The sequence below is a fragment of the Scyliorhinus torazame genome, chromosome 17 (genome assembly GCF_047496885.1).
Source record: "Scyliorhinus torazame isolate Kashiwa2021f chromosome 17, sScyTor2.1, whole genome shotgun sequence".
Taxonomy (NCBI): Eukaryota; Metazoa; Chordata; class Chondrichthyes; order Carcharhiniformes; family Scyliorhinidae; genus Scyliorhinus; species Scyliorhinus torazame.
Genome location: NC_092723.1, coordinates 78,257,148 through 78,284,718, shown reverse-complemented (window position 1 = coordinate 78,284,718; position 27,571 = coordinate 78,257,148). Strand labels below are relative to the sequence as shown.

Genomic DNA, 27,571 nt, shown 5'->3' with positions numbered 1-27,571 from the left:
TCAGACAAGTGTTTAGCGAGACCATGCTTTGAGCAGCGTGTCCACTTCTGGTCACTGAGACACTCAAATGCTGGAGGCAGTGCTGAGAAAAATCAGGAGATTAATTCTCGGCCTTGGGAATTTCAGTCATGAGGAAATTCAGGAGAAAGTTGGGCTTGCCAACCTTGTAAGAAGGCATCTGAATGTTACAAATATGAGGTTTATGAGATTGTTATGCCTTGGGAGTGTGCCTTAAATTTAAGTTTAAATGAAGGGGATCGTGTGGCCTGTTCTGAAGTCTGCCTGGCAGTAACCTTGGGTAGTTTGATTGTTAGAGATAAAATAAAGGCTAATATTGTTTTACTGGTAAGAAGGTGCAAGGTATTTACTTGAGGACAATGGCAGCAGCCAGTGTGTTAACAGGTGGAAACTCTGAAGTCCCAGCAAAGTGTTGAGGATGTCAGGTTGTGATTAGTTGTGCTTCAAACTTCCAGTTTCATTCCAAGATGAAAGAGTGGTGGGCTCTCAAGGAAGCTACTTCACATTTCTACCTGGCTACAAGGCCTATTTGATTCATATTGTTATGGAGAAGGATGGAGAGGAGGCCATTGGTGGGAGTTAAAACTAGGCTGGAAGAGTCACCTAGCTTGGGCCAGAGAGTAAGTCTCCTGGAAAAAAAATCTTCTATGTGGAAGACAATTTTAAGATTGCAAGTTCCAGGCTGAAAAAAGAAAAGAACAGGAATAAAGCATTGGAAGCCAAAAATCACTTTCAATTGATCATGGGAAAATGGAATTGTCAATATGGAGTGTAAAGTATACCTGTAAACGGAGTTTTCTCAGTTAGGTTAAGAATAAGAAGGAGGGTAATTCTATTCTATAGTTTAAAGTATAAGATGCCTACAAAGTTAATATCAGTTAATAGTGTTTTTGTCATTTGTTACAATAAACACCTTAAAACATAAAATCTTAATGTGGAATTCTTTCAGATATTAATTGGAAGTTCAAATTTCTTTTTAGAAGTTATTGGTCTTTACAGGGTAACAAAATTGGGGGCTCTTGGGGGATTTTGAATCCACAGACTGAGGCAAATTGGCCAGAGTTTATACTAATAGGATTTCACAGCGACATTTCTATATTTATTGAAAAGTTAAGAATGACTATGTCGTTTGCTGAAGCAATTGAGTGTCGTGAGTGCCTTACAACAGTTAACAAAGATTAATTTCATAGAGGTGGTGGAAAGGTTAGAAATATATTTAGAAATAGGCACTGAGAAATCAGAAATAGTTGAGGTATTGGCCCAATATTTGAACCTTGAGGAAGGTAATCCAGACAAGCACACATTGAATTGGCAAGGAATCAATTACAAATGAAGCAACTCAAATTGGAAAGAGATAGACATAAGCCAAACATTTGAGTTTGAGAAAGAAAGGGAAATGCAAAAACTTGAATCAGAATTTCAACAAGTAAAAGAACAGGAGATCCTTGAATTGCAAAGAGCCAGGAAATTTGAACTGTACAGAGAAAAGCTTTAATTACATGAAGAGGGAGGAGCAGACAGGTTCGACGAGGAGTCAGATTTGACACCTGGTATTGATTTGGCAAGAAATATCACCTAATGCCTAAATTCAGAGAAAAAGACATTGAAATGTATTTTGTCTCATTTGAGAAAATTGCTACCAGGTTATAATGGCTTAGACAAATTTGAATTGCAAAGTTTTTTGGTAGGAAAGGTGTTGTCGTATTTTTCTTTTCGAAGTACTAACAGAGGAGATTCAGGTACAGGACAATTGTTTATTGACCAACGCATTGGGAGAGAGCAACTTGGAGGAGGATCTCCAGAGCTGACTCTGCCCAACTTAAGGAATCAAGTAACATTTATACATTGCAGGTCATGTAGGCAAATACATTGTTTACGTTTAGGCATTGTCTGGTTCACAAATTACATGAACCACGTTGCAGGTGTGCACCAAGGCAGAGTGGGTATTATCTATCTTTATCTACACTTCATCTTTCTGCGGATCTCTCCCTAACGTTCGTTCTAGCTATTAGAACAGATAAATGTGTCTGGTCCGTAGGTTGATTTAAGAAAACATGTTGTTAACCTTTATTCTGATTCCTTGCAGATGGTGATTCAAAAAGCAAGTTATTGAGGTCACTTTAATAAGGACATGGGGAGTCCATACCTAGTAAAAATAAAAACAAAGTATTATTTACAAACAATATATATATATATATATATATATATACGCGCACTTCCTAGTAGACCCCTACCAGTTCCTGCTTGGTTGGTGCCTTATTGGGTGACTGAGATACCCCGCCCCGAGCAGGGGAACTTGTACTCCTCAAGGAACACAGGGAAGACGAGCATTCCCAGCCCATAGGCCCTGTGAGGGATATTACAGCCACTGCCAACCAGTTAGATGAAAACAAGTAGTTGACCCTTGTCTTGACACTTTGCAGATGGTGCTATGTCAGTATTCACTTCGCATCATTTGTGTCCATTTTCGCACCCCAACATATTAATGCTTGACACCTTTGCGGAATTATCCTTTCCTAGTCTACTATATTGTACTGCATTATATAAGTTCAAAGACCCCTAAATAATAATTGTTTATTGTCCTAATAAATTGTTGTTAATAAACCCTAATCGGAGGGAAAAATTGTTGTTTGGAAAAAATTTTCAATAAAATATATTTATTTAAAAAAAATAAACCCTAATGGTGCAGTGGTTAGCACTGCTGCCTCACAGTGCTGAGGACCCAGGTTCACTCCCGGCCCTGGGTTCCTGTCTGTGTGGAGTTTGCACGTTCTCCTTGTGTCTGCTGTAGCCACCTGGGTTGGCCACTTCCCGACTTTAAAATGGAGATCCGCTAAGAATGCAGGGAAATTCAGCCAACGCAGGAAAAACAAGCAGGTGCAAAGTTTCTTGTAATCAGAACTTTCAGGAACCCAGACAGCACTGAAACTAACAACCATCTACATACTGATGAGCGATCCCCGGGAACAATTGGAAACAGTTAAGGTAAACAAGGAAAGGAAATGGGGCTGGGCTCTCCATGGGGCTGGATTCTCCATTCCTGTGTCTCAGTGTTAACGCCAGTGGAGGATCGTTGTGTTTCACGACTAAAATTGGCACGAAACCCACACCGATTCTGTTACCGGGAAAGGGGCTAGCACCGGTATCGCGTGAAACACCCGCGGAATGCGCGGAAAACGATTGGAGAATTGCCAGGTCCATGCTGCACATGCGCAAGGCTGACAAGCTGTAGCAGCACGTATGCCTACACCCCCCACACACGCACCGATCGGGCCGGAAAAGATGGCGTTGACTGTGCTGGACCACGTACCCACCCACACCGACCCCACAGCCCACCTCCTGGCTACCCCCCACCATTCCCCCCCAGCCTTGGCAGAATCCCCCCCGGACAGTGGCACGGATCTCGGCCGAGTGTGTTGGTGCTGGACACTGTCCGCACATCCTCTCCCTCTCTCTCTCTGCAGCCATCACGCCGTGCTCACGACTGCTGAGACCACACGTGGCCCAGGCCCTAGGGAACTCGGCCCTTCGGAGGCAGAGCATCCCGGGTGTGCCTGCTCATGACATTTCAACCGGTTTGCGACTGCGCGGGGCGCGCTTCCTGATGACTCCGATTTGGAGGTGGCGGAGCATCAGGACCCAGCGATAAACTGGCTCCTGCCGCTATTTCGGCATTGGGAGCCATTCTCCGCCCCATCGCCGTTCCCGATTTGGGCGTCGGACAATGGAGAATCCTGCCCATAGTGTTTGATGAACGGTTTTGGAGGACGATTATAGAGATTTTGTGACAAGTTAAATTTCTGTTGAGATCGTTCAACAAGAAGGAAATGTGATATGAACAAAAATCTTTTTTTACACAGCAAGTGATTCGGGTTAGGAATGTGTTGCCTGGGAGTGTGATGGAGGCAGGTTCAATTGAAGCATTCAGAAGGGAATTAGACTGCTGACTTTAAAGGAATAATGCGCAGGGTTACAGGGAGAAGGCGGGGGCAATAGGTAAGTTGCTCATTTAGAGAGCTTGGGCAGACATGACGGGCCAAATGGCTATAACAACTCTGTGATTCTATTGATCAAAGGACTAAGTTATTGATGGTCCAACAAACTTGTCACAGAATCCCTGCAGTGCAGAAGAAGGCCATTCAGCCTATCGGACCTGCACCGACCCTGCGTAAGAGCATACTACCCAGGCTCGTTCTCCAACCCCATATATGTAACCCCGCAACCTTTTGACTCTAAGGGGCAATTTAGCGTGGCCAATTCACCTAACCTGCGCAACAAACATGCAGGACTGCAGTTTCACCCCAGAATAATCCCAAAGCACTTTACAGCGAATGAATTACTCTTGAAATGTGGTCCAAGTTATTTTTAGCTAAACGTGGCACAAAGGCCTGTGCTATGGTGATGTTGGTTGAGGGATAAATATAGGTGAGGATACTGGGAGAGTTCCCTTCTCTTTTAAACAGTGTCATGGGGCCCCTTACATCCATCTGAACAGGTGGACAAGGCATTGGTTTAAACTCCCCTCTGAAAGGTAGAACGCCCCACATTGTGCAGCATTCCCTCGGTACTAAATTGAGATGTTAGTTTAAATTATGTGCTGGGGAATGGGGCCTTCTAATTTAAGAGAAGAGAATGCACCTAACTAACTGATTCAATCTTGTTTGAACTGATCCCGCTTGCCATTTCAACTCACCGTCCAGTTCTCATGTCCACATGACTGTCCTTGGCCTGCTGCAATGTTCCAGTGAAGCCCAGCGCAAACTGGAGGAACAGCACCTCATCTCCCAGTTAGACACGTTACAGCCTTCCGGACTTACCATTGAGTTCATGAGCTTCAGACTGTGAACTCCCTCCTCCACTTTCACCCCTTTTTACTTTCTATCAATTTATTTTCATCGATCCGTTTTTCCCTCACCATTGCCCCACCGGTTTGCGACTGCGCGGGGCGCGCTTCCTGATGACTCTGTTTTGGAGGTGGCGGAGCATCATGGCCCAGCGTTAAACTGGCTCCTGCTGCCCATCTGTTCCTGTTCCTAGTTGTCCTTTGACTCACTGCTTACCTCTGTTCTGCCGTTAACACATTCTGACCTCTTAATATGACACGATCAGCATGCTCACTATCATTTACATTCCATTTCTGCCCAAAACATCTTTGTCAATCTCCACCTATCGCTGGCCCCCGATCCAGTCCCACAGCTCCAGGCCCCCCTCCCCCACAACAGTATAAATCTCATGCTATTTCTAGTTTCCTCCAGTTTTGACAAAGAGTTATTCAGATTCGGAACGTTAGCTCCCTTCTCTCTCGACAGATGCTGTCAGACCTGCTGAGATTATCCAGTCTTTCCTGTTTTTGTTTCAGATTCCAGCATCCGCTGTAATTTGCATTTAACTGATTGAAGGCTGATGTTTAATCCTGCCCTTTTCTTTACAGGGAAGCTGACAGACCTGCCACGTAGGTCAACCACTTTTCGGTTTTGATTTCTGATTTGCAGGGTTTGGCATTTTCTTCTTCCTAATTTGTGGTGAACCTGTTCATTGGCGTGTGTGTGAGCATGTGAAAGTAAAGGATACAGTTACGCATGGGATAGAAAGCTGCATCTGGTGCATACCCACCTCCTGAGCAAAATAGCTATGAATATAGGCAATATTTAATCACTTTTTATGGGAAGGTATTGATGGGTGTGCAGAGTCTGCACGTTCTCCCCGTGACGTGCTTGTTAGGTGAATTGGACATTCTGAATTCTTGAACAGGCATTGGAGTGTGGCGACTCGGGGCTTTTCACAGTAACTCCATTGCAGTGTTAATGTAAGCCTGCTTGTGACACTAATAAAGATTATTATCATAACCTACAATGCAGGAAAGCAATATTTTGTAGCAGTGCCAAGTTTCCCCATGTGAGTACTGAAGCCCCACCCCAAATCTTTACCACTTTATTTGATGCACTTCCTAAGATTTTGGACACTGTAATTTGATGCTTTCAACCCAAACGATTTGATCCCTGGGAGGGACATAGATATTTTAACCATGGAAGCAATGTGGCCTGAGCTTCAGTACTTACACTGGGGATCTGTACATTGTTAATTTGTGGATCGAGATCTTTAACACCACACAAGCCCTCAAAAACCTGCACTTCTTTCTACATTGACAAGACCGAAACTGACTCAGCATCACATCTGCCCTGAGCACGCTGCAGCCTGGAGGCAGGGAATGGATTACCTGGATTGAGTGTGATGCTGAAGGTGAGTCAGTCACATTGAGTCAAAGAATTTGAACCGAGTCTTGGTGAAAGGTCTCACCCAAACACTGGCTCAGCTCTTCCTTTTCCCGATGCTTTAACTGGGTGTCATGATATTCAAACACACATCACAACACACACATCATGATAGACAGACCAACAGACCAATTAGCACACATAACACGACAGCCAATCACAGACAAGAGCAGACACAGTATAAGACAAGAAACACGAAACCTGGTGGTCAGTCGATCTGGAGACAGGACAAGGCCAGGACCTCATTAACAAGACACTCACACAGTCACCACGTGCTGAGTACCAAGACAGATCTGTAAATAACTAGTTGGAATAAAACTGCGTTGTACCAATCGCAACCGTGTTGGTTCGTCTGTACCTCAGAGCACCCAACACCACACTGGGTAGCTCTAACAAAGAGCTCGCAGAAGCACGATGGGCTGAAGTGCCCCTATTTGTGCTGAATATTGTCCAGTGCACCTTGAACACTTCAGGCAGTTACAATCACCTACAAAAAGTGCTGGAAAGACTCAGCAGGTCAGCGACATCTTTGAAGAGGCAAACAGAATTGATGTGTGACCTTTCATCTGAATCAGCATTCAAAAGGGACCCTCCTCTCCACATCACCGTCGTCCGCTGCTCAATCACCGCCAACACCTGCCCCCCCCCCCCCCCTTCCAGCCCTTTTCATGCAGCGTAAGAGATGCACCAGTTTGCTCTTTTACCTCCTATATTTACCATCCTAGGCCTCAAATACTCCTTCTGAGTGAGAGGAATTTGCTTGTACTGCTTTCAATTTAGTGTACTGTATCCGGTGAACATGGTGTGGTTTCCCCTACCTTGGAGGACCAGTTGCCAATCTGGGTGACCGCTTTGTGGAACGCCTCTGTTTAATCCACAAGCATGAACCAAGAGCTTCTGGACACTTGTCATATCGATTCCTCACCTTGCTCGCACTCTGACCTCCCTGTCCTCGGCTTGCTGCTGTGTTCCAGTGAAACTCAATGCAAGCTCCAAGAACAGGACACAGAAACAGGCTCAGACATGTCACACGCTCAGACACACTGACACAGGCTCAGACACACTGACACATGCTCAGACACACTGTCACATGCTCAGACACACTGACACACTCAGACACACTGACACATGCTCAGACACACTGACACATGCTTAGACACACTGACACATGCTCAGACACACTGACACAGGCTCAGGCACACTGACACATGCTTAGACACACTGACACATGCTCAGACACATTGACACACGCGCAGACACACTGACACACGCGCAGACACACTGACACATGCTCAGACACACTGACACAGGCTCAGACATGTCACATGCTTAGACACACTGTCACACGCTCAGACACATTGACACACGCTCAGACACACTGACACAGGCTCAGACATGTCACACGCTCAGACACACTGTCACACGCTTAGACACACTGTCACACGCTCAGACACACACTTAGACACACTGTCACACGCTCAGACACACTGACGCATGCTCAGACACACTGACGCATGCTCAGACACACTGACACATGCTCAGAAACATTATCACACGCTCAGATACACAAGCACACGCTCAGTCACACTGACACATGCTCAGACACACTGACACACGCTCAGACACACTGACACATGCTCAGACACACTGACACATGCTCAGACACACTGATGAATGCTCAGACACACTGACACACGCTCAGGCACACTGACACATGATCAGACACACTGACACATGCTCAGACACACTGACATGCTCAGACACACTGACACATGCTCAGACACACTGACACACGCTCAGGCACACTGACACATGATCAGACACACTGACACATGCTCAGTCACACTGACACATGCTCAGACACACTGACACATGCTCAGACACACTGACACATGCTCAGACACACTGACACACGCTCAGACACACTGACACACGCTCAGGCACACTGACACATGATCAGACACACTGACACATGCTCAGACACACTGACACACGCTTAGACAGACTGACACATGCTCATACACATTGACACACGCGCAGACACACTGACACATGCTCAGACACACTGACACACGCTCAGACACACTGACACATGCTCAGGCACACTGACACATGATCAGACACACTGACACATGCTCAGTCACACTGACACATGCTCAGACACACTGACACACGCTCAGACACACTGACACATGCTCAGACATGTCACACGCTCAGACACACTGCCACACGCTTAGACACACTGTCACACGCTCAGACACACTGACACATGCTCAGACACACTGACACATGCTCAGACACACTGACACACGCTCAGGCACACTGACACATGATCAGACACACTGACACATGCTCAGACACACTGACACACGCTTAGACAGACTGACACATGCTCAGACACATTGACACACGCGCAGACACACTGACACATGCTCAGACACACTGACACACGCTCAGACACACTGACACATGCTCAGACACACTGACACATGCTCAGACACACTGACACATGCTCAGACACACTGACACACTGTCTGAGTGTGTGTCAGTATGTTTGTGTGTCTGAGTGTGTGTCAGTGTGTTTGTGTGTCTGAGTGTGTTTGTGTGTCTGAGTGTGTGTCAGTGTGTTTGTATGTCTGAGCGTGTGTCAGTGCGTTTGTGTGTCTGTGTGTGTTTGTGTGTCTGAGTGTGTGTCAGTGTGTCTGAGTGTGTGTCAGTGTGTTTGTGTGTTTCAGTGTGTTTGTGTGTCAGTGTGTTTGTGTGTCTGAGTGTGTTTGTATGTCTGAGCGTGTGTCAGTGTGTTTGTATGTCTGAGTGTGTGTCAGTGTGTCTGTGTGTGTTTGTGTGTCTGAGTGTGTGTCAGTGTGTTTGTGTGTCTGCGTGTGTGTCAGTGTGTTTGTGTGTCTGTGTGTGTCAGTGTGTTTGTGTGTCAGTGTGTTTGCGTGTCTGAGTGTGTTTGTATGTCTGAGCGTGTGTCAGTGTGTTTGTATGTCTGAGTGTGTGTCAGTGTGTCTGTGTGTGTTTGTGTGTCTGAGTGTGTTTGTGGTCTGAGTGTGTGTCAGTGTGTTTGTGTGTCTGAGTGTGTGTCAGTGTGTTTGTTGTCTGAGTGTGTGTCAGTGTGTTTGTGTGTCCGAGTGTGTTTGTGTGTCTGAGTGTGTGTCAGTGTGTTTGTGTGTCTGAGTGTGTTTGTGTGTCTGAGTGTGTGTCAGTGTGTGTGTGTCTGAGTGTGTGTCAGTGTGTTTGTGTGTCTGAGTGTGTGTCAGTGTGTTTGTTGTCTGAGTGTGTGTCAGTGTGTTTGTGTGTCTGAGTGTGTTTGTGTGTCTGAGTGTGTGTCAGTGTGTTTGTGTGTCTGAGTGTCAGTGTGTTTGTTGTCTGAGTGTGTGTCAGTGTGTTTGTGTGTCTGAGTGTGTTTGTGTGTCTGAGTGTGTGTCAGTGTGTTTGTTGTCTGAGTGTGTGTCAGTGTGTTTGTTGTCTGAGTGTGTGTCAGTGTGTTTGTGTGTCTGAGTGTGTTTGTGTGTCTGAGTGTGTGTCAGTGTGTTTGTTGTCTGAGTGTGTGTCAGTGTGTTTGTGTGTCTGAGTGTGTTTGTGTGTCTGAGTGTGTGTCAGTGTGTTTGTGTGTGTCAGTGTGTTTGTGTGTCTGAGTGTGTCAGTGTGTTTGTGTGTCTGAGTGTGTGTCAGTGTGTTTGTGTGTCTGTGTGTGTCAGTGTGTTTGTGTGTCAGTGTGTTTGTGTGTCTGAGTGTGTTTGTATGTCTGAGCGTGTGTCAGTGTGTTTGTATGTCTGAGTGTGTGTCAGTGTGTCTGAGTGTGTGTCAGTGTGTTTGTTGTCTGAGTGTGTGTCAGTGTGTTTGTGTGTTTGAGTGTGTTTGTGTGTCAGTGTGTTTGTGTGTCTGAGTGTGTTTGTGTGTCTGAGTGTGTGTCAGTGTGTTTGTGTGTCTGAGTGTGTTTGTGTGTCTGAGTGTGTGTCAGTGTGTTTGTTGTCTGAGTGTGTGTCAGTGTGTTTGTTGTCTGAGTGTGTTTGTGTGTCTGAGTGTGTGTCAGTGTGTTTGTTGTCTGAGTGTGTGTCAGTGTGTTTGTGTGCCTGAGTGTGTTTGTGTGTCTGAGTGTGTGTCAGTGTGTTTGTTGTCTGAGTGTGTGTCAGTGTGTTTGTTATCTGAGTGTGTGTCAGTGTGTTTGTGTGTCTGAGTGTGTTTGTGTGTCTGAGTGTGTGTCAGTGTGTTTGTTGTCTGAGTGTGTGTCAGTGTGTTTGTTGTCTGAGTGTGTGTCAGCGTGTTTGTGTGCCTGAGTGTATGTCAGTGTGTTTGTTGTCTGAGTGTGTGTCAGCGTGTTTGTGTTGTCTGAGTGTGTGTCAGTGTGTTTGTGTGTCTGAGTGTGTTTGTGTGTCTGAGTGTGTGTCAGTGTGTTTGTTGTCTGAGTGTGTGTCAGTGTGTTTGTTGTCTGAGTGTGTGTCAGCGTGTCTGTGTGCCTGAGTGTATGTCAGTGTGTTTGTTGTCTGAGTGTGTGTCAGTGTTGTCTGAGTGTGTGTCAGTGTGTTTGTGTGTCTGAGTGTGTCTGAGTGTGTGTCAGTGTGTTTGTTGTCTGAGTGTGTGTCAGTGTGTTTGTTGTCTGAGTGTGTGTCAGCGTGTTTGTGTGCCTGAGTGTATGTCAGTGTGTTTGTTGTCTGAGTGTGTGTCAGCGTGTTTGTGTTGTCTGAGTGTGTGTCAGTGTGTTTGTGTGTCTGAGTGTGTGTCAGTGTGTCTGAGTGTGTGTCAGTGTGTTTGTTGTCTGAGTGTGTGTCAGTGTGTTTGTTGTCTGAGTGTGTGTCAGCGTGTTTGTGTGCCTGAGTGTATGTCAGTGTGTTTGTTGTCTGAGTGTGTGTCAGCGTGTTTGTGTTGTCTGAGTGTGTGTCAGTGTGTTTGTGTGTCTGAGTGTGTGTCAGTGTGTCTGAGTGTGTGTCAGTGTGTTTGTTGTCTGAGTGTGTGTCAGTGTGTTTGTGTTTGGAACTCTAGCTCTCTGAGTCAATGTGTGAATACATTGCAGCCCTCCTGCAAGTTAGGGGACTCTTATTTTGATACTTCAAAGCACCTCCCTCTGTCAGAAGTCCCGCAGAATGGGCAGGGAGTAGGCTAATTGAGCAGAATTCAAATACTGGAGATCAGTCATGTCTCGGCCTTTTTTTGGTTCCACAATGAAAGGTGAATTTCGGAACTGATGATGCTCCTTTTCACCAGGAGAACATGAAAAGACAGTAAGTGAGTGTTGTTTGTGGGCTGACGGTTGGGGGTGGTAGGGGTTAATCTCTCTGAGGAGTTATAAATGAATTGCTGTGTTTTGACATGTGCCCTAACTGTGGAGACTCACGGTCTCTGTGAACAAGAAATAACACATTGGGACAAAGGCAGAGAGAGAGAGGCTGTCGGCTTGAGTTACTCTCCAAAGCACACATGCTGAGCAGACATCACACTGTACCTGAGGGAGAAAGCAGTAGGAATCTGTGCAGCTGTGCTGGGAGGAGGTTACCGAGCAGCTGGCCTGTGTAGCCTGTTTCTGAGCTGGACAACGTATGTACAACCCAAACGCAGCACCTACGTTCTTATAAAGAGTCAGCCCCAAAGATCATTGAAACACTGGCAACCGCCGCAAGTTTGGAAATATCATTTGCCGTCAAGCTAGCACAGTTTCTGCCTGGCTGCTCTGTCTGGGTTGATGCATTGATCATGTTTTTAACAGGGCTCTCTTGTGGAATTTCTTTAGGGCAATTTTATAATCTCGCTGTTTTGAAATTTGGGCTGTGAAACAGGATTTTATGTCGAGTTGGCTCCTCTTGTGGTGTATCGAATCATAGAATCCCTGCAGTGCAGAGGGAGGCTATTCAGCCCATTGAGTCTACACCGACCCTCCAAGAAAGAACTCTACCTAAATCCAATCCCCGTAACCCCCTCTAACCCTTTGGACACTTGCCGGCAATTTAGCATGGCCAATTCACCTAACCTGCACATCTTTGTATTATTATTATCTTTATTATTGTCACAGGTAGGCTTACATTAACACTGCAATGAAGTTACTGTGAAAATCCCCTCGTCGCCACATTCCGGCGCCTGTTCGGGTACACAAAGGGAGAATTCAGAATGTCCAAATTACCCAGCAGCACTTCTTTCGGGACTTGTGGGAGTAAACTGGAGCACCCGGAGGAAACCTACGTAGACACGGGGAGAACGTGCAGACTCCACACAGTGATCCAAGCCGGGAATCGAACCTGGGACCTTGGTGCTGTGAAGCAGCAGTGCTACCCACTGTGCTGGTGACATCGGCTCCTGTGGGTGTTTCCCATGCCCTCCCGTCCAGTACCACCCATGCCAGCACCAATGAATGGTGTCTTGGGAATGACCGATGGGAATGCTGACTGGACAGTGAGGGAGAGCTGATCAGACACCCAACCACTCAGTGGCTAGTGTTATTACACTGATCTCTTTGCATTGTCCAACCTGGGGATGTCAGCAGAGAGAGAGATGTGTATTTTACATTCCGACTGTGTGTGTCTCTCGGATACTCCTAACTCCCCAAATTTGCACCTCACTGCTGACGGCAGCATCACATCAACTGAGGGAGGACTGATTGTACCTGCTCGGGTTCCTTCTCCTGATCACTGTCCAGTGACACTGGATCACAGAAGTGGGTAATAAGCCGGTCTCCTGTTCTGATCCCAGTATTCCCTGGGATTGAGGGAAGGGATAGTAGCCAGGCTTCCTGCTCCTGATCATTGGTGAAAAATATGCATATGTAAGCATTGGGATGAACATCAGCTGTGATGCTTCCAAAGTTGAACAGCCTGCCAATAGTTACTATCTAGGCTGATACATGAAGACTGGCCATTTGGGTAAGACCCCATAAGACACAGGAGGTGAATTAGGCCATTCGGCCCATCGCGTCTGCTCCGCAATTCAATCATGGCTGATATATTTCTCATCCCCATTCTCCTGCCTTCTCCCCATAACTCCTGATCCCGTTATTAATCAAGAACCTATCTATCCCTGTCTTAAATCAGAGATTTGGCCTCCAAAGCCTTCTGCGGCAAAGAGTTCCACAGATTCGCCACCCTCTGGCTGAAGAAATTCCTCCTCATCTCAATTTTAAATGATCGTCCCTTCAATCTGAGGCTGTGCCTCAGGACTGGGAAGCATTAATGAAAGGAAGGACAGTGTACAGGCAATGGCAGGCATTCAAGGAACGAATGGGTGAACTCCAAAAGTTGTTTATTCCTATTTGGCGCAAGAGTAAAAAGGGAACCGTGGCCAAACCATGGCTTACAAGGGAAATTAGAGATAGTATTAAATTCAAAGAAGAAGCCTACAAATTATTAAGAAAAAGCAATAGATCTGAGGATTGGGAACATTTTAAATTCAGCCAAGGCAGACCAAGGGATTGATTAAGAAGGGGAAAATGCAATATGAAAGTAAGCTGGTGGGGAACATGAAAAACTGACTGTAAAAGTGTCTCTAGGTATATAAAGAGAAAAAGATTGACAAAAACTAATGTCGACCCCTTACAGTCAGAAACGGGGGAATTCATAACTGGGAACAAAGAAATGGCTGAGGAACTAAATTGGTACTTTCTTCTGTCTTCACAAAGGAAGATATCAATAATGTACTGAAATTTCTGAGAAACACAAGTGTTAGTGAGGCGCTGAAGGAAATCCGTATTAGTAAAGAATTGGTATTGGGGAATTTAATGGGATTGACGGTGAACAAATCTCCAAGGCCTGATAATCTTCATCCCAGAGTACTTAAGGAAGTGGCCCTAGAAATAGTAGATCCATTGCTGGTCATTTTCCAAAATTCTTTGGACTCTGGAATGACTCCTACAGATTGGAGAGTAGCTAATTATAAGCCCACTGTTCAAAAAGGGAGGTAGAGAGTGTAATGTTCTTGTCGGATGGCCTGATTTATATTACAAGAACACTTGTAGCGAAAGCTATAAACAATTTTTATTTTTTTATTTTTAAAAAATATATTTTATTAAAGTTTTTTGATCAAACAAAAATGTCCCATTTTACAACTTTGTAATAATATATACATTGATCGTTTTTAAAATAAATAATATGCTAACTAACGGCAACTGCCAACAACAAAATAAGAAACAACAGAAATAGTAACTAAAATAGTAACTTCGTAACATCTAATATAAATAACTAATATATAAACACACACATAAAACCCCTGAGGACCCAAATGAGCCCTCTCCCCCCCCCCCCCCCCCCTCCCCCCTGGGTTGCTGCTGCTAACTTTCCTATTTTCCCTTATCGCTCTGCGAGATAGTCGAGGAACGGTTGCCACCGCCTGGTGAACCCTTGAGCCGAACCTCTTAGTGCGTACTTTATCCGCTCCAATTTTATGAACCCTGCCATGTCGTTTATCCAGGCCTCCACGCCCGGGGGTTTAGCTCATTTCCACATAAGTAGAATCCTTCGCCGGGCTACTAGGGACGCAAAGGCCAAAACATCGGCCTCTCTCGCCTCCTGCACTCCCGGCTCATCTGCAACCCCAAATATAGCCAACCCCCAGCCTGATTCGACCTGGACCCCCACCACCTTTGAAATCACTTTTGCCACACCCACCCAGAACCCATGCAATACCGGACATGACCAAAACATGTGGGTGTGGTTCGCCGGGCTTCCCGCGCATCTCCCGCACCTATCCTCCACTCCAAAAAATCTACTCAGCCTTGCTCCAGTCATATGCGCCCTGTATGGAACCTTGAATTGTATCAAGCTGAGCCTGGCACACGAGGACGAAGAGTTTACCCTACTTAGGGCATCTGCCCACAGCCCCTCCTCAATCTCTTCCCCCAGCTCCTCCTCCCATTTTCCCTTCAGCTCCTCTACCATCGTCTCCCCCTCGTCTCTCATTCCCCTATATATATCTGACACCCTACCATCACCCACCCATGCCCCCAAAATCACTCTGTCCTGGATCTCTTGCGCCGGGAGCTGCGGAAATTCCCTCACCTGTTGCCTCACAAATGCCCTCACTTGCATATAGCGAAATGCATTCCCAGGTGGCAACCCATATTTTTCTGTCAGTGCTCCCAGACTCGCGAACGTCCCGTCTAAGAACAAGTCCTTCAATTTCGCAATTCCTGCTCGCTGCCAAGATTTAAATCCCCCATCGATCCTTCCCGGGTCGAACCTATGGTTGTTCCTTATCGGGGACCACACTGAGGCACCCGTCACTCCCTTATGTCGTCTCCACTGCCCCCAAATTTTCAGAGTTGCCACCACCACTGGGTTTTTTCGGGGAGAACGGTAACGGCGCCGTCGCCGTCGCCAGTGCTTTTAGGCTAGTTCCCCTACAGGATGCCATCTCGTCTTTTCCACGCCGCTCCTTCCCCTTCCCTCATCCACTTACATATCATTGACACGTTGGCGGCCCAATAATAATCACTTAAACTCGGCAATGCCAGTCCCCCTCTGTCCCTACTGCGCTGCAGGAACCCCCTCTTTACTCTTGGGGTCTTTCCAGCCCACACAAAGCTCATAATACTCTTGTCCACCTTCTTAAAAAAGGCCTTTGTAATCAGTACAGGGAGGCACTGGAACACAAAACGAAACCTCGGAAGGACCACCATTTTAACCACCTGCACCCTGCCCGCCAATGACAGGGGCACCATGTCCCACCTCCTAAAGTCCTCTTCCATCTGCTCTACCAGTCGTGCCAAGTTAAGCTTATGCAAGGTTTCCCAGTTCCTGGCCACCTGGATCCCTAAATACCGGAAATCCCTTGTTACCCTCCTCAACGGTAAATCGTCTATTCCCCTGCCCTGTTCCCCGGGGTGCATCACAAACAGTTCACTCTTCCCCATATTCAATTTGTATCCTGAAAATTCTCCAAACTCCCTGAGTGTCTGCATTAGCTCAGGCATCCCCTCCACTGGGTCCGCGACATACAACAACAAGTCATCCGCGTATAATGACACCCGATGCTCTTCTCCTCCTCTAAGTACCCCCCTCCACTTCCTAGAGCCCCTCAGCGCTATGGCCAGTGGCTCAATTGCCAACGCAAACATTAACGGGGACAGGGGACATCCCTGTCTTGTACCCCTATATAGTCGGAAGTGGTCAGATCGTTGCCTATTTGTAATCACACTTGCCACCGGGGCCCTGTACAGGAGCTGAACCCATCTAATGAACCCCTCTCCAAATCCAAATCTCCTCAGTACTTCCCACAGGTAGTCCCACTCCACTCTATCAAATGCTTTCTCTGCATCCATCGCCACCACTATCTCCGCCTCCCCCTCCAGTGGGGGCATCATCATCACCCCCAGCAGCCTCCGTATATTAGCATTCAATTGCCTCCCTTTAACAAACCCCGTTTGATCATCATGCACCACCCCAGGGACACAGTCCTCTATCCTCGTCGCCATCACCTTGGCCAAAAGCTTGGCATCTACGTTCAAGAGGGAAATAGGCCTGTATGACCCGCACTGCAGCGGGTCTTTGTCTCTTTTCAGGATCAGCGATATCGTCGCCTCCGACATCGTCGGGGGTAGTGTCCCCCTTTCCCTAGCCTCATTAAAAGTTCTCGTCAGAAGTGGGGCCAGCAGGTCCACATATTTCCTATAGAACTCCACCGGGAACCCATCCGGTCCCGGGGCCTTCCCTGCCTGCATGTTCCCAATTCCTTTTACCACCTCCTCCACTTCAATCTGCGCTCCCAGTCCTATCATCTCCTGTTCCTCAACCATCGGGAACTCCAGCTGGTCTAGGAAACGCATCATTCCCTCTTTCCCTTCCGGGGGTTGAACCTTATATAGCCTCTCGTAAAATACCTTAAACACCCCGTTCACCCTCTCCGCTCCCCGTTCCATCTTTCCCTCCTCGTCTCTAACCCCTCCGATCTCTCTCGCCGCCCCCCTCTTCCTAAGTTGTTGGGCCAGCAGCCGGCTCGCCTTCTCTCCATATTCATAGTGCACTTCCTGTGCCTTCCTCCATTGTGCCTCCGCCTTACCTGTGGTCAACAAGTCAAAGTCCGTGTGCAATCTCCGTCTTTCCCTGTATAGCCCTTCATCTGGAGCCTCCGCATATTGCCTATCCACCCTCAAAATCTCCCTCAACAATCTCTCCCTTTCTTTACCCTCTTGTTTCCCCTTATGGGCCCTTGTGGAGATCAGCTCCCCTCTAACCACCGCCTTCAGCGCCTCCCAGACCACTCCCACCTGGACCTCGCCGTCATCATTAATCTCTAGTTACCTTTCAATACATCCCCTCACCCTTACACATACCCCCTCGTCCGCCAACAGTCCCATATCTAATCTCCAGAGTGGGCGCTGTTCCTTTTCCTCTCCTACTTCCAGATCTACCCAATGTGGGGCATGATCTGAAATGGCTATAGCCGAATACTCCGTTCCTGCCACCTTCGGGATCAGCGCCCTTCCCAGGACAAAGAAGACTATCCGGGAGTACACTTTGTGGACATGGGAGAAGAAGGAAAACTCTTTACTCCTTGGCCTAGTAAATCTCCAGGGATCCACTCCTCCCATCTGCTCCATGAAGCCCTCAAGCACCTTGGCTGCTGCCGGCCTCCTCCCGGTCCTAGATCTGGACCGGTCCAGCCCTAGGTCCAGCACCGTGTTGAAGTCCCCCCCCATTACCAACTTTCCCATCTCCAGGTCCGGGATGCGCCCCAACATACGCTTCATAAAGTTCGCGCCATCCCAGTTCGGGGCATATACATTCACCAGCACCACCGCCTCACCTTGCAATCTGCCACTCACCCACTGTCCGCCACTATGGTCTTCGCCTCAAACAATACCCGTTTCCCCACCAGTATTGCCACCCCTCTATTTTTCGCATCCAAGCCCAAGTGGAATACCTGTCCCACCCATCCTTTTCTTAATCTGACCTGATCCGCCAGTTTCAGGTGCGTCTCCTGAAGCATGACCACGTCTGCCTTTAGCTTCTTTAGGTGCGCAAGTACCCTTGCCCTCTTAATCGGCCCGTTCAACCCTCTCACATTCCACGTGATCAACCGGGTTGGGGGGCTCTTTACGCCCCCACCCCCCCCCCCCCCCCCCCCAATCGACTAGCCATCCCCTTTTTTAGACCAGCTCCTCACCCGGTTCCCACGCGCCCGCTTATCCCCCCGACGGCGCCCTCCCGTCCCGACCATCCCATCCCGTAACAGCTCCCCCTTCCCCTTAGCAGCAGCAGCCCAGTTAACCCCCCCCCACCCCCCCCCCCGCTAGATCCCTCTCTAGCTTAGTTGCTCCCCCCATATTGCTTCCGGAAGTCAGCAAACTCTGGCTGACCTCGGCTTCCCCTGTTTATCCTTAGCCTCCCATTATGTGAGGCCCCGTCCTTCCTGAGCCCCCTTTTCCCGCCACAATTTCCATAGTGCGGGAACAAAGCCCGCGCTTTCCTCTCGGCCCCGCCCCTGATGGCGCAGCTCCCTCTCTCCTTCCCCCTCCCCTTCCCCACAGGCGCCCACATTTCTTCATGTCCCCCCCCTTCGAGGGGAAAGAAAATTTTCCCCCATCTGATTCACAGTTCCTTGCCACCACCTCACTACTTCATTTCAAACAATCTTTCTCCAATCTAGTCCAACTTCTCCTCTTCAGTAAATGTCCACGCCTCTTCTGCCGTCTCGAAGTAGCGGTGTTTACCCTGGTGTGTAACCCACAGTCTTGCCGGCTGCAACATTCCGAACTTCACTTTCCTCTTGTGGAGCACCGCCTTGGCCCGATTGAAACTCGCCCTCCTTCTCGCCACCTCCGCACTCCAATCCTGATACACGCGGATCACCGCGTTCTCCCACCTGCTGCTCCGTGTCTTTTTCGCCCATCTCAGGACCATCTCCCTGTCCTTGTAGCGGTGGAACCTCACCACTATTGCTCAAGGTATTTCTCCTGCCTTTGGTCTTCTCACGAGGACTCGATACGCTCCCTCCACTTCCAGGGGGCCCGTCGGGGCCACTGCTCCCATTAAGGTATGGAGCATCGTGCTCACATACGCCCCAACGTCCACTCCCTCTGCCCCTTCGGGAAGACCCAAGATTCTTAAGTTCTTCCTCCTCAAGCTATTTTCCAGGGCTTCCAGTCTCTCCATACACCTCTTATGCAGTGCCTCGTGCGTCTCCGTCTTCACCACCAAGCCCTGTATCTCGTCCTCATTTTCGGCAGCTTTTGCCTTCACACCACAGAGCTCCATCTCTTGGGTCTTCTGCGCCTCCTTTAACCCCTCAATCGCCTGCAGCATCGGCGCCAGCACCTCCTCTTGAGCTCCTCCACACATCGCCGGAGGAACTCCTGCTGTTCCAGGCCCCATACCAACTGGCCTCCCTCCGCCGCCATCTTGCTTCTCACTTCCCTTCTTTGCCGCTGCTCCAGAGGATCCTCCGCAATCTGGACACTATTATCTCTTCTGTCCATTCACATCCGGGGGGACTCCCTTCTATGTCGCCTCACAGTGGGTTTAGCCAAATTGCCGTTGGGGCTCCCGATAAGAGCCCAAAAGTCCGTTAAAACGGGAGGTGCCGAAACGTGCGACTTAGCTGGTCATCGCCGCACCCGGAATCCCTATAAACGATTTATTAACATTAACTGTGGGTCAAATATATACAAAGCAACAGATGAATAACAGTATGAACATGCACAAGCAACCTGTCCACCAGCTCCCAAGTCAGTCTGAGGTCACCAGTCTGTAACATTCACTTATATACTAATGAGACTCCTAGTGGTCAGTCAATGAATTACATCACAACCATGATATCACTAGAGAGAAAACAGGGATCTATAGGCCATTGAGCCTAACGTCAATAGTAGGGAAGTTGTTAGAGTCCATTATCAAGGATTTCATAGAACAGCATTTGAAAAGCAGTGGTATAATCAGATCAAGTCAGCATAGATTTACGAGAGGGAAATCATGCTTGGAAAATCTACTGGAATTCTTTGAAGGGAAATTTGGCTGTCTGGATACAGAATTGGCTGGCCGAAAGAAGACAGCGAGTGGTAGTGGATGGAAAGTATTCCGCCTGGAGGTCGGTGACCAGTGGTGTCCTGCAGGGATCTGTTTTGGGATCTCTGTTCTTTGTGGTTTTTATAAATACCTTGGATGCGGAAGTGGAAGTTAGTAAGTTTGCCGATGACACAAAGATTGGGGGAGTTGTAGGTAGTGTTGAGGGCTGTTGCAGGTTACAATACGACATTGACAAGATGCAGAGCTGGGCTGAGAAGTGGCAGATGGAGTTCAACCTAGATAAATGTGAAGTGATCAATTTTGGAAGGACGAATTTGAATGCTGAATACAGGGTTAAAGGCAGGATTCTTGGAAGTGTGGAGGAACAGAGGGATCTTGGGGTCCACGTACATAGATCCCTCAAAGTTGCCACCCAGGTTGATAGGGTTGTTAAGAAGGCGTATGGTGTGTTGGCTTTCATTAACAGGGGGATTCAGTTTAAGGGCCGCGAGGTTTTGCTGCAGCTTTATAAAACCCTAGTTGGACTACGCTCGGAATGTTGTGTCCAGTTCTGGTCGCCTCATTATAGGAAGGATGTGGATGCTTTGGAGAAGGTACAGAGGAGATTTACCAGGATGCTGCCTGGGCTGGAGGGCACGTCTGATGAAGAAAGGTTGAGGGAGATAGGGCTTTTCTCACTGGAGCGAAGAAGGAAAAGAGGTGGCATGATAGAGGTGTACAAGGTGATGAGAGGCATGGATAGAGTGGATAGCCAGAGACTTTTCCCCAGTGCGGGAATGGCTGTCATGAGGGGACATAATTTTAAGGTGACTGGAGGAAGGTATGGGGGAGATGTCAGAGGTCGGTTCTTTACATATAGAGTGATGTGTGTGTGTGGAATGCACTGCCAGCAGAGGTGGTGGAGTCAGAGTCATTAGGGACTTTTAAGCGACTCTTGGACAGGCACATGGATAGCAGTAAATTGAAGAGGTATAGGTTAGTTAGGTTGATCTTAGATAGGGATAAATGGTTGGCACAACATCGTGGGCCGTGGGCTGAAGTGCCTGTACTGTGCTGTACTGTTTGTTCTATGTTCTTGAAATGAAATGAAAATCGCTTATTGTCACAAGTAGGCTTCAAATGAAGTTACTGTGAAAAGCCCCTAGTTGCCACATTCCGGCGCCTGTTCGGGGAGGCTATTACGGGAATTGAACCATGTTGCTGGCCTGCCTCGGTCTGCTTTCAAAGCCAGCGATTTAGCCCTGTGCTAAACAGCCCCTGCTCTTTGTAACTAGTAGAGTTGACCAGGGAGAACCGGTGGATGTGGTTTATTTAGAATTTCAGAAGGCTCTCGACAAGGTCTCACATAGCAGGTTACTATGTAAAGTTAAAGCGCATGGGATTGCAGGTAGTGTCTTCAGATGGATAGAAAGCTGGTTAGCAGACTGGAAGCAAAAAGTTGGAATGAAAAGGTCTGTTTCCGATTGCAGGCAGTGACTAGTACCACAGGATCTGTGCTAGGTACAGTAGACAGTAATGAGGGCAAATGGTATGTTGGCCTTCATAGCGAGAGGATTCGGGTCTAGTAATTTTTTTAAAAATTCAGAGTGCCTAATTCATATTTTCCAATTAAGGGTCAATTTAGCATGGCCAATCCACCTACCCTACACATCTTTGGGTTGTGGGGATGAAACCCACGCAAGCACGGGGGAGAATGTGCAAACTCCACATGGACAGTGACCCAGAGCCAGGATCGAACCTGGGACCTCGGCTCCGTGAGACAGCAGTGCTACCCACTGCGCTACCATGCTGCCCAAAATAGGGATACTTTACTGCAATTGTATAGGGTGTTGGGAAGGCCACAATTGGAGTATCGTGTGCAGTTTTGGTGTCCATATCTGAGGAAGGGTGTTCTTACAATGGATGGAGTGCAGCAAAGGTTTACCAGACTGATTCCTGGGATAGTGGGACGGTTGGTTAGGAGACTGCAGGGAGAGACAAAATCGGTTAGGATTATGTTCGTTATAGTTTAAAAGAGTGAGAGGGGATCTCATAGAAACTTACAAAATTCTAACAGGATTAGACAGGGTAGATTCAGAAAGAATATTCCTGATGGTGGGGGGTCCAGAACTAGGGGTCATAGTTTTGAGGATAAGGGATAAATCATTTAGGACTGAGGTGAGGAGAAATGTCTTCACCCAGAGAGTGATGAATCTGCGGAATTCAATACCACAGAAAGTAGTTGAGGCCAAAACATTCAATGATTTCACAAAGGAATTAGATATAGTTATTGGGCTAAAGGGATCATGGGATATAAGGGGAAGACAGGATCAGGGTATTGAATTTGATCAGCCATGATCATAGTGAATGATACAGCAGGGCCGAATGGCCTCCTCCTGCTTCTAATTTCTTTTTTTAAATTAAATCTTTTTATTCTCATTTTCAACATTTTCATCAATAAACAACCAAAGAAAAAACAAACAAAAGCAAATATAATAACAATCCCCCACTCACAAACCACACCCCGCACAGTATGCAGACCAAAACATCCACCCGTACATTCCAGGTAAAAAACACAATTTATTTTTTTTAAATTTAGAGTACCCAATTAATTTTTTCCAATTAAGGGGCGAAACCCACGCAAACACGGGGAGAATGTACAAACTCCACATGGACAGTGACCCAGAGCCGGGATCGAACCTGGGACCTTGGCGCCGTGAGGTAGCAGGGCTAACCCACTGCGCCACCGTACTGCCCGACAAAAAACACAAATTAACAATCAATTCGTAAACAGTGTAACCAAAGACAGCAATTCCGCCGACCCCCCCTGCCTAATATTTAATGGCAACCAATTCTCGGAAGTGCATAATAAACAGCCACCATGAATTGTGAAACCCATCCTTTATCCCCTTCAGCTGAGACTTCACCTTTCCGAGAGTCAAAGAAATTCAAGTAGGTCCCCCCGCCAAGCCGTGTCACAGGATGGAGATGCTGACATCCACCCCAACAGGATCCACCTCCGGGAAATCAGCAACTTGAAGGCTAACAACATCTGCCCCCACACCTGCCTGCCATCCGAGCCGGTCCGACCCCCGAAAAAGGCTTCTAGGGGCCCTGGTTCCAAGTTCACGAGCACTACCCCCGAGATGACACTGAAAACCTCCCTCCAGCAAACCCCTCACATTCCACATAACTATCCTAACCGGGGTGTCTCTCACCCCCCTCCCCTCCTATGCACCATCCTCATAACTCTGGACCCTGCCCACTTTGGTTGGCCCGCCCCGTCCCATTGAGCCCCTCATCCTCCCAGAATTCCTCCATCCACTTCCTCTCGAAAGCACCTCACCCAGCTTCGGTCCCCTCCCCCAACTTTTCATACCTCCTAGGCACATCGAAACCTGTTCTCCCAGGCTCTGATGGCCACCCCCCCCCCCCCCCCCCCCTCCCCCACACCCCACTCCCGTTCACTGGCCAGTTTAGAGGTCCCTGCCCAGGCCTCACTCCCCTCCAATCCCCCACCCCCCGCCCGGTCCCGGGAACAGAAAGTAATCCCCTTCAACACATAACCCCGGTGTAAACACACAAACTCCAAAGAACGATCATTGCCAAAGAAAATCCCAACTCTTACCTTGTCCAAATAGGCAACTTCAACTCATTTAGCTCATATAGAAACATGCAGTGAGAATTCGAGCTACATACAATCCTCACCCCACCCCCACCCTCAGTCCAAAAAGTAATCTTCAGTCCCATTTCTCACTTCTACCCTTCTGCATTCACAAATGCCTCCGCTGCTTCCACCATCTCGAAATAAAAGTCTAAGGAGTTCATAGATTATCATAGAATTTACAGTGCCGAAGGAGGCCATTCGGCCCATCGAGTCTGCACCGGCTCTTGGTAAGAGCACCCTACCCAAGTTCAGCACCTCCACCCTATCCCCATAACCCAGCAACCCCACCCAACACTAAGGGCAATTTTGGACACTAAGGGCAATTTATCATGACCAATCCACCTAACCCGCACATCTTTGGACTGTGGGAGGAAACCGGAGCACCCGGAGGAAACCCACGCACACACGGGGAGGATGTGCAGACTCCGCACAGACACCTAATCCATGCGGTGGGTGTGATGTTTCCTGATCTGCCCCTGTTTCTCTGAGTGTCGCCTGTGGAATGAGAAAGAGCATGTGTGCCCTGTCCTTTTATATGGGTAGCCCCCTCGTGGTAGTGTCACCTCTGGGTGTCTTGACTGCCCATTGGTCGTGTCCTATCTTACTGACCTATTGGTTGAATTCTGTGTGTCATGATGTCTCTGGTGCTCCCTCTGGTGTTTACCTAGTTGCAGTGTTGCAGTGTACCTATATTAACCCCTTGTGTATTTACAGTGATGCATATCACCACAGGGGTTACGGGGATAGGGTAGAGACGTGGGCTTGAGCAGGGTGCTCTTTCCAAGGGCCAGTGCAGACTCGATGGGCCGAATGGTCTCCTACTGCACTGTAAATTCTATGATAAGGCCGCCCGCCTCCTCACCAACTCCACAATAAAGTCCTGGTATATACGTATACCTGCTACAGCCCACTTCTGCTTTGCCCAACACAGGACCTTCTCCTTCACGCGGCACCCTGCGGAAACAAATAATCACTGCTCTTGGCGGCTTATTGGCCTTTGCTTTAGGCCCCCACGCCCTATGAGGCTTATCCAGTTCATACCGAGAGGAATCTTTTTCCTCCCCCAACAGCTCCGCCAACACCTTGGCTAAATATTCCGTCGGCTTCGGGCCCTCCACCCATTCAGGCAGGCCCACGATCCTCCGATTTTGCCTCCTAGATCTGTTTTCCAGGTCCTCCACTTGGGCTCGCAGACCCTTGTTGGCCTCCACCACCCTCTGCAGCTCCTCATCCATTGAGGTGAGTTGATCGCTGTGTTGTGACAAGGCTTCTTACACTCCCTTCAGTTTCTCACCTTGCTCCCGCACCTCGACCAATGTCCTTGATGCCGCCGCCTTCACGGGGCAATCGCCTTCTCCACAAGCACCTTCAATGCCGCCATCATGTCTTTCCTTATCAGCTCCATGTGCTTTGCGAATTGTTTTTCAAGTTCCACAACCATCACCTTGGCCATCTTTTCTGCTGTGAACAGTGCGGCCCCACCCAGCGACCCAGCCTCCGCCATCCTTCCAGTTGCCGAACCGACCCTTCCACTCAACGGCGAACCGTCACGCGCCCCCCTTCTTCACGACAGCTTTCCTTTGGGTTTTGGGCATCCTCCCTCCATATGTCTTCCTGCACTATTGCCCCTGGGACCGGGCATTAAATTCTAAAAAAGTCAAGCCTTGAGCATGAGCCATCCAATGTGCGACCTCCTCCTACAGGCCGCCACCGGAGGTCTCCTGCTTCTACTTTCTAAGTATGTTTTTATGTAGTTCTTGTGGAACTGTATGCTCATTCGGATCAGCACTTTTAGGCAAGGCTATTAAAGAGAAGAGTACTGGGTGAAATGGTGGGGTGCCAGATATTTTTCCAGGCGTGAGAGCCTGTTTCACCATCCAGCTCAGTGACGACTCCTGGGGATGATGAGCTGCTTATTAAATGAACAAACAGGCAGGGCCTGTCATCCATCTCAAATGCTGATTAACCTGTTGTAACCTTTCACCTGGCCTAATTACAACCCAATACAGAGTGATAAAGGGTCAGGTACACTGTCCCAGAATGCCATCCACAGCTTCAAACTAGTTAAACTCGAAGCTGCGTTAAAGTCTGGTCCCACTGCAGGTTGTCCACGCGGTCCAGTCCTGGCCTAAAGAGCCTTTCGTTAGGGAGGGCCCTGTTGTTCCAGTCGAGCTAAATGACAGTGTTCGCAATGAAGCAGCAATAGGAATCCATGTACTTACACCCGGTTGCAGTGCCCGCCTTCTCTGTGGCTGTCTCGGGATGCTGTCATTGGAAAGGATTTGCCTAACTCGCAGCTCACGTGATACTGAAGAAATCCTCTTGCTGGGATCCACAAAATGCAAATTTTACCTTTTGATGCACCGCCTTGTATATGGGTAGCTGATAAACGCTCCACAAGATCCCAGAAACAGCAGCTGTATTTAATCTGCTTGTGAAGGGAGGAATGCTGGCCTAGTTTTGCCGCAGGGTTGCATTTGATCCAGAAGATCCTGGAAATACTCGGCAGGCCTGGCAACCTCTGTGGCGAGAGAAATAGAGTTAATGTTTCAGGCCAATAACCCTTGGGAAAGGTTAGGTTTTGAGCAAGGGATAATGTAGGAAATTCATCCGGCACTTTTAAAAGATGATTCATTCTGGAGACATGGGCTTCATTGCCAAAGGAACAACATTTATTGTGCCACCTAGTTACTCCTGAGAAGATGATGGTGAGCTGCCTTCTTGAGCCAGTGCTTTGAGACTATAAGTGGCTATAGTTCCAGATGACCATAGGCTGCTTTCCCCTTTGAGGGGGAGAGCTGACTGGTGGTGATTTAACCTGAGGATCACCACACCTCAGGCGAGGGGCAAGGTTGAGAAGGCTGGGTCTTCCGTGAATAACCTCAGCCAGTACGGGAATTGAACCCACGCTGTTGGCCTCGCTCTGCATCATTAACCATCCGACCAACTGCCTCCTGGCAGTTCCAGGATCATGGCAAGTGATGGGTCGTAGCCTGGAGGGGAGCTTGGTGGTGCATATGTCCCTCTCAGTGGTGAGGTTTGTGGCTTTGGGGAGATGCTTGCCACCAAGCGTCCTGCACACCACAGCCATCTGGGCACAGTAAGATCCTATAACAATGAAATAGATGACCAGGTGATGGGGGTGGCACGGTAGCACTGTTGCTTCACAGCGCCAGGGTCTCAGGTTCGATTCCCGGCTTGGGTCACTGTCTGTGTGGAGTCGGCACGTTTTCCCCGTGTCTGCATAGGTTTCCTCCGGGTGCTCCCGTTTCCTCCCTCAAGTCCTGAAAGATGTGCTTGTTAGGTAAATTGGACATTCTGAATTCTCCCTCAGTGTACCTGAACAGGCGCCGGAGTATGGCGACTAGGGGCTTTTCACAGTAACTTCATTGCAGTGTTAATGTAAGCCTACTTGTGACAATAATAGAGATTATTATTATTATCTCTTTTAGGCATGCTGGTTGATGAACAATTATTAGTCAGATCCAAAGATGTGCAGGTTAGGTTGATTGACCGTTCTAAATTGCCCCTAAATGTTCAACAGTTAGATGGAGTTACGGGGATGGGGCGGCGGATTGGGTCTGGGTAGGGTGCTCTTTTGGAGGGTTGGTACACCCGTGTCATGATTCTCTGTAGGTTTTAGTTTCTATTTCTCAGGTTGGCGAGAGAGAGAGAGACAGCTTTCAGTC

General features: G+C 48.2%; 1 protein-coding gene across 3 annotated transcripts in view; it reads left to right on the top strand.

Annotated features, from left to right (window-relative positions):
* Positions 1-11,371: 11,371 nt before the first annotated feature.
* Positions 11,372-27,571, top strand: part of LOC140393965 (BTB/POZ domain-containing protein KCTD20-like) — a 170,870-nt gene continuing 154,670 nt past the window's right edge. The window contains exon 1 of one of the 3 annotated variants that reach the window (XM_072480670.1): positions 11,372-11,515. In XM_072480670.1, the coding sequence (XP_072336771.1) occupies positions 11,505-11,515 (11 nt within the window). In that variant the 5' untranslated portion in view covers positions 11,372-11,504. Of the gene's footprint in view, positions 11,520-27,571 lie in introns of all 3 variants that reach the window. The other 2 variants (XM_072480669.1, XM_072480671.1) reach the window with 2 other exon arrangements.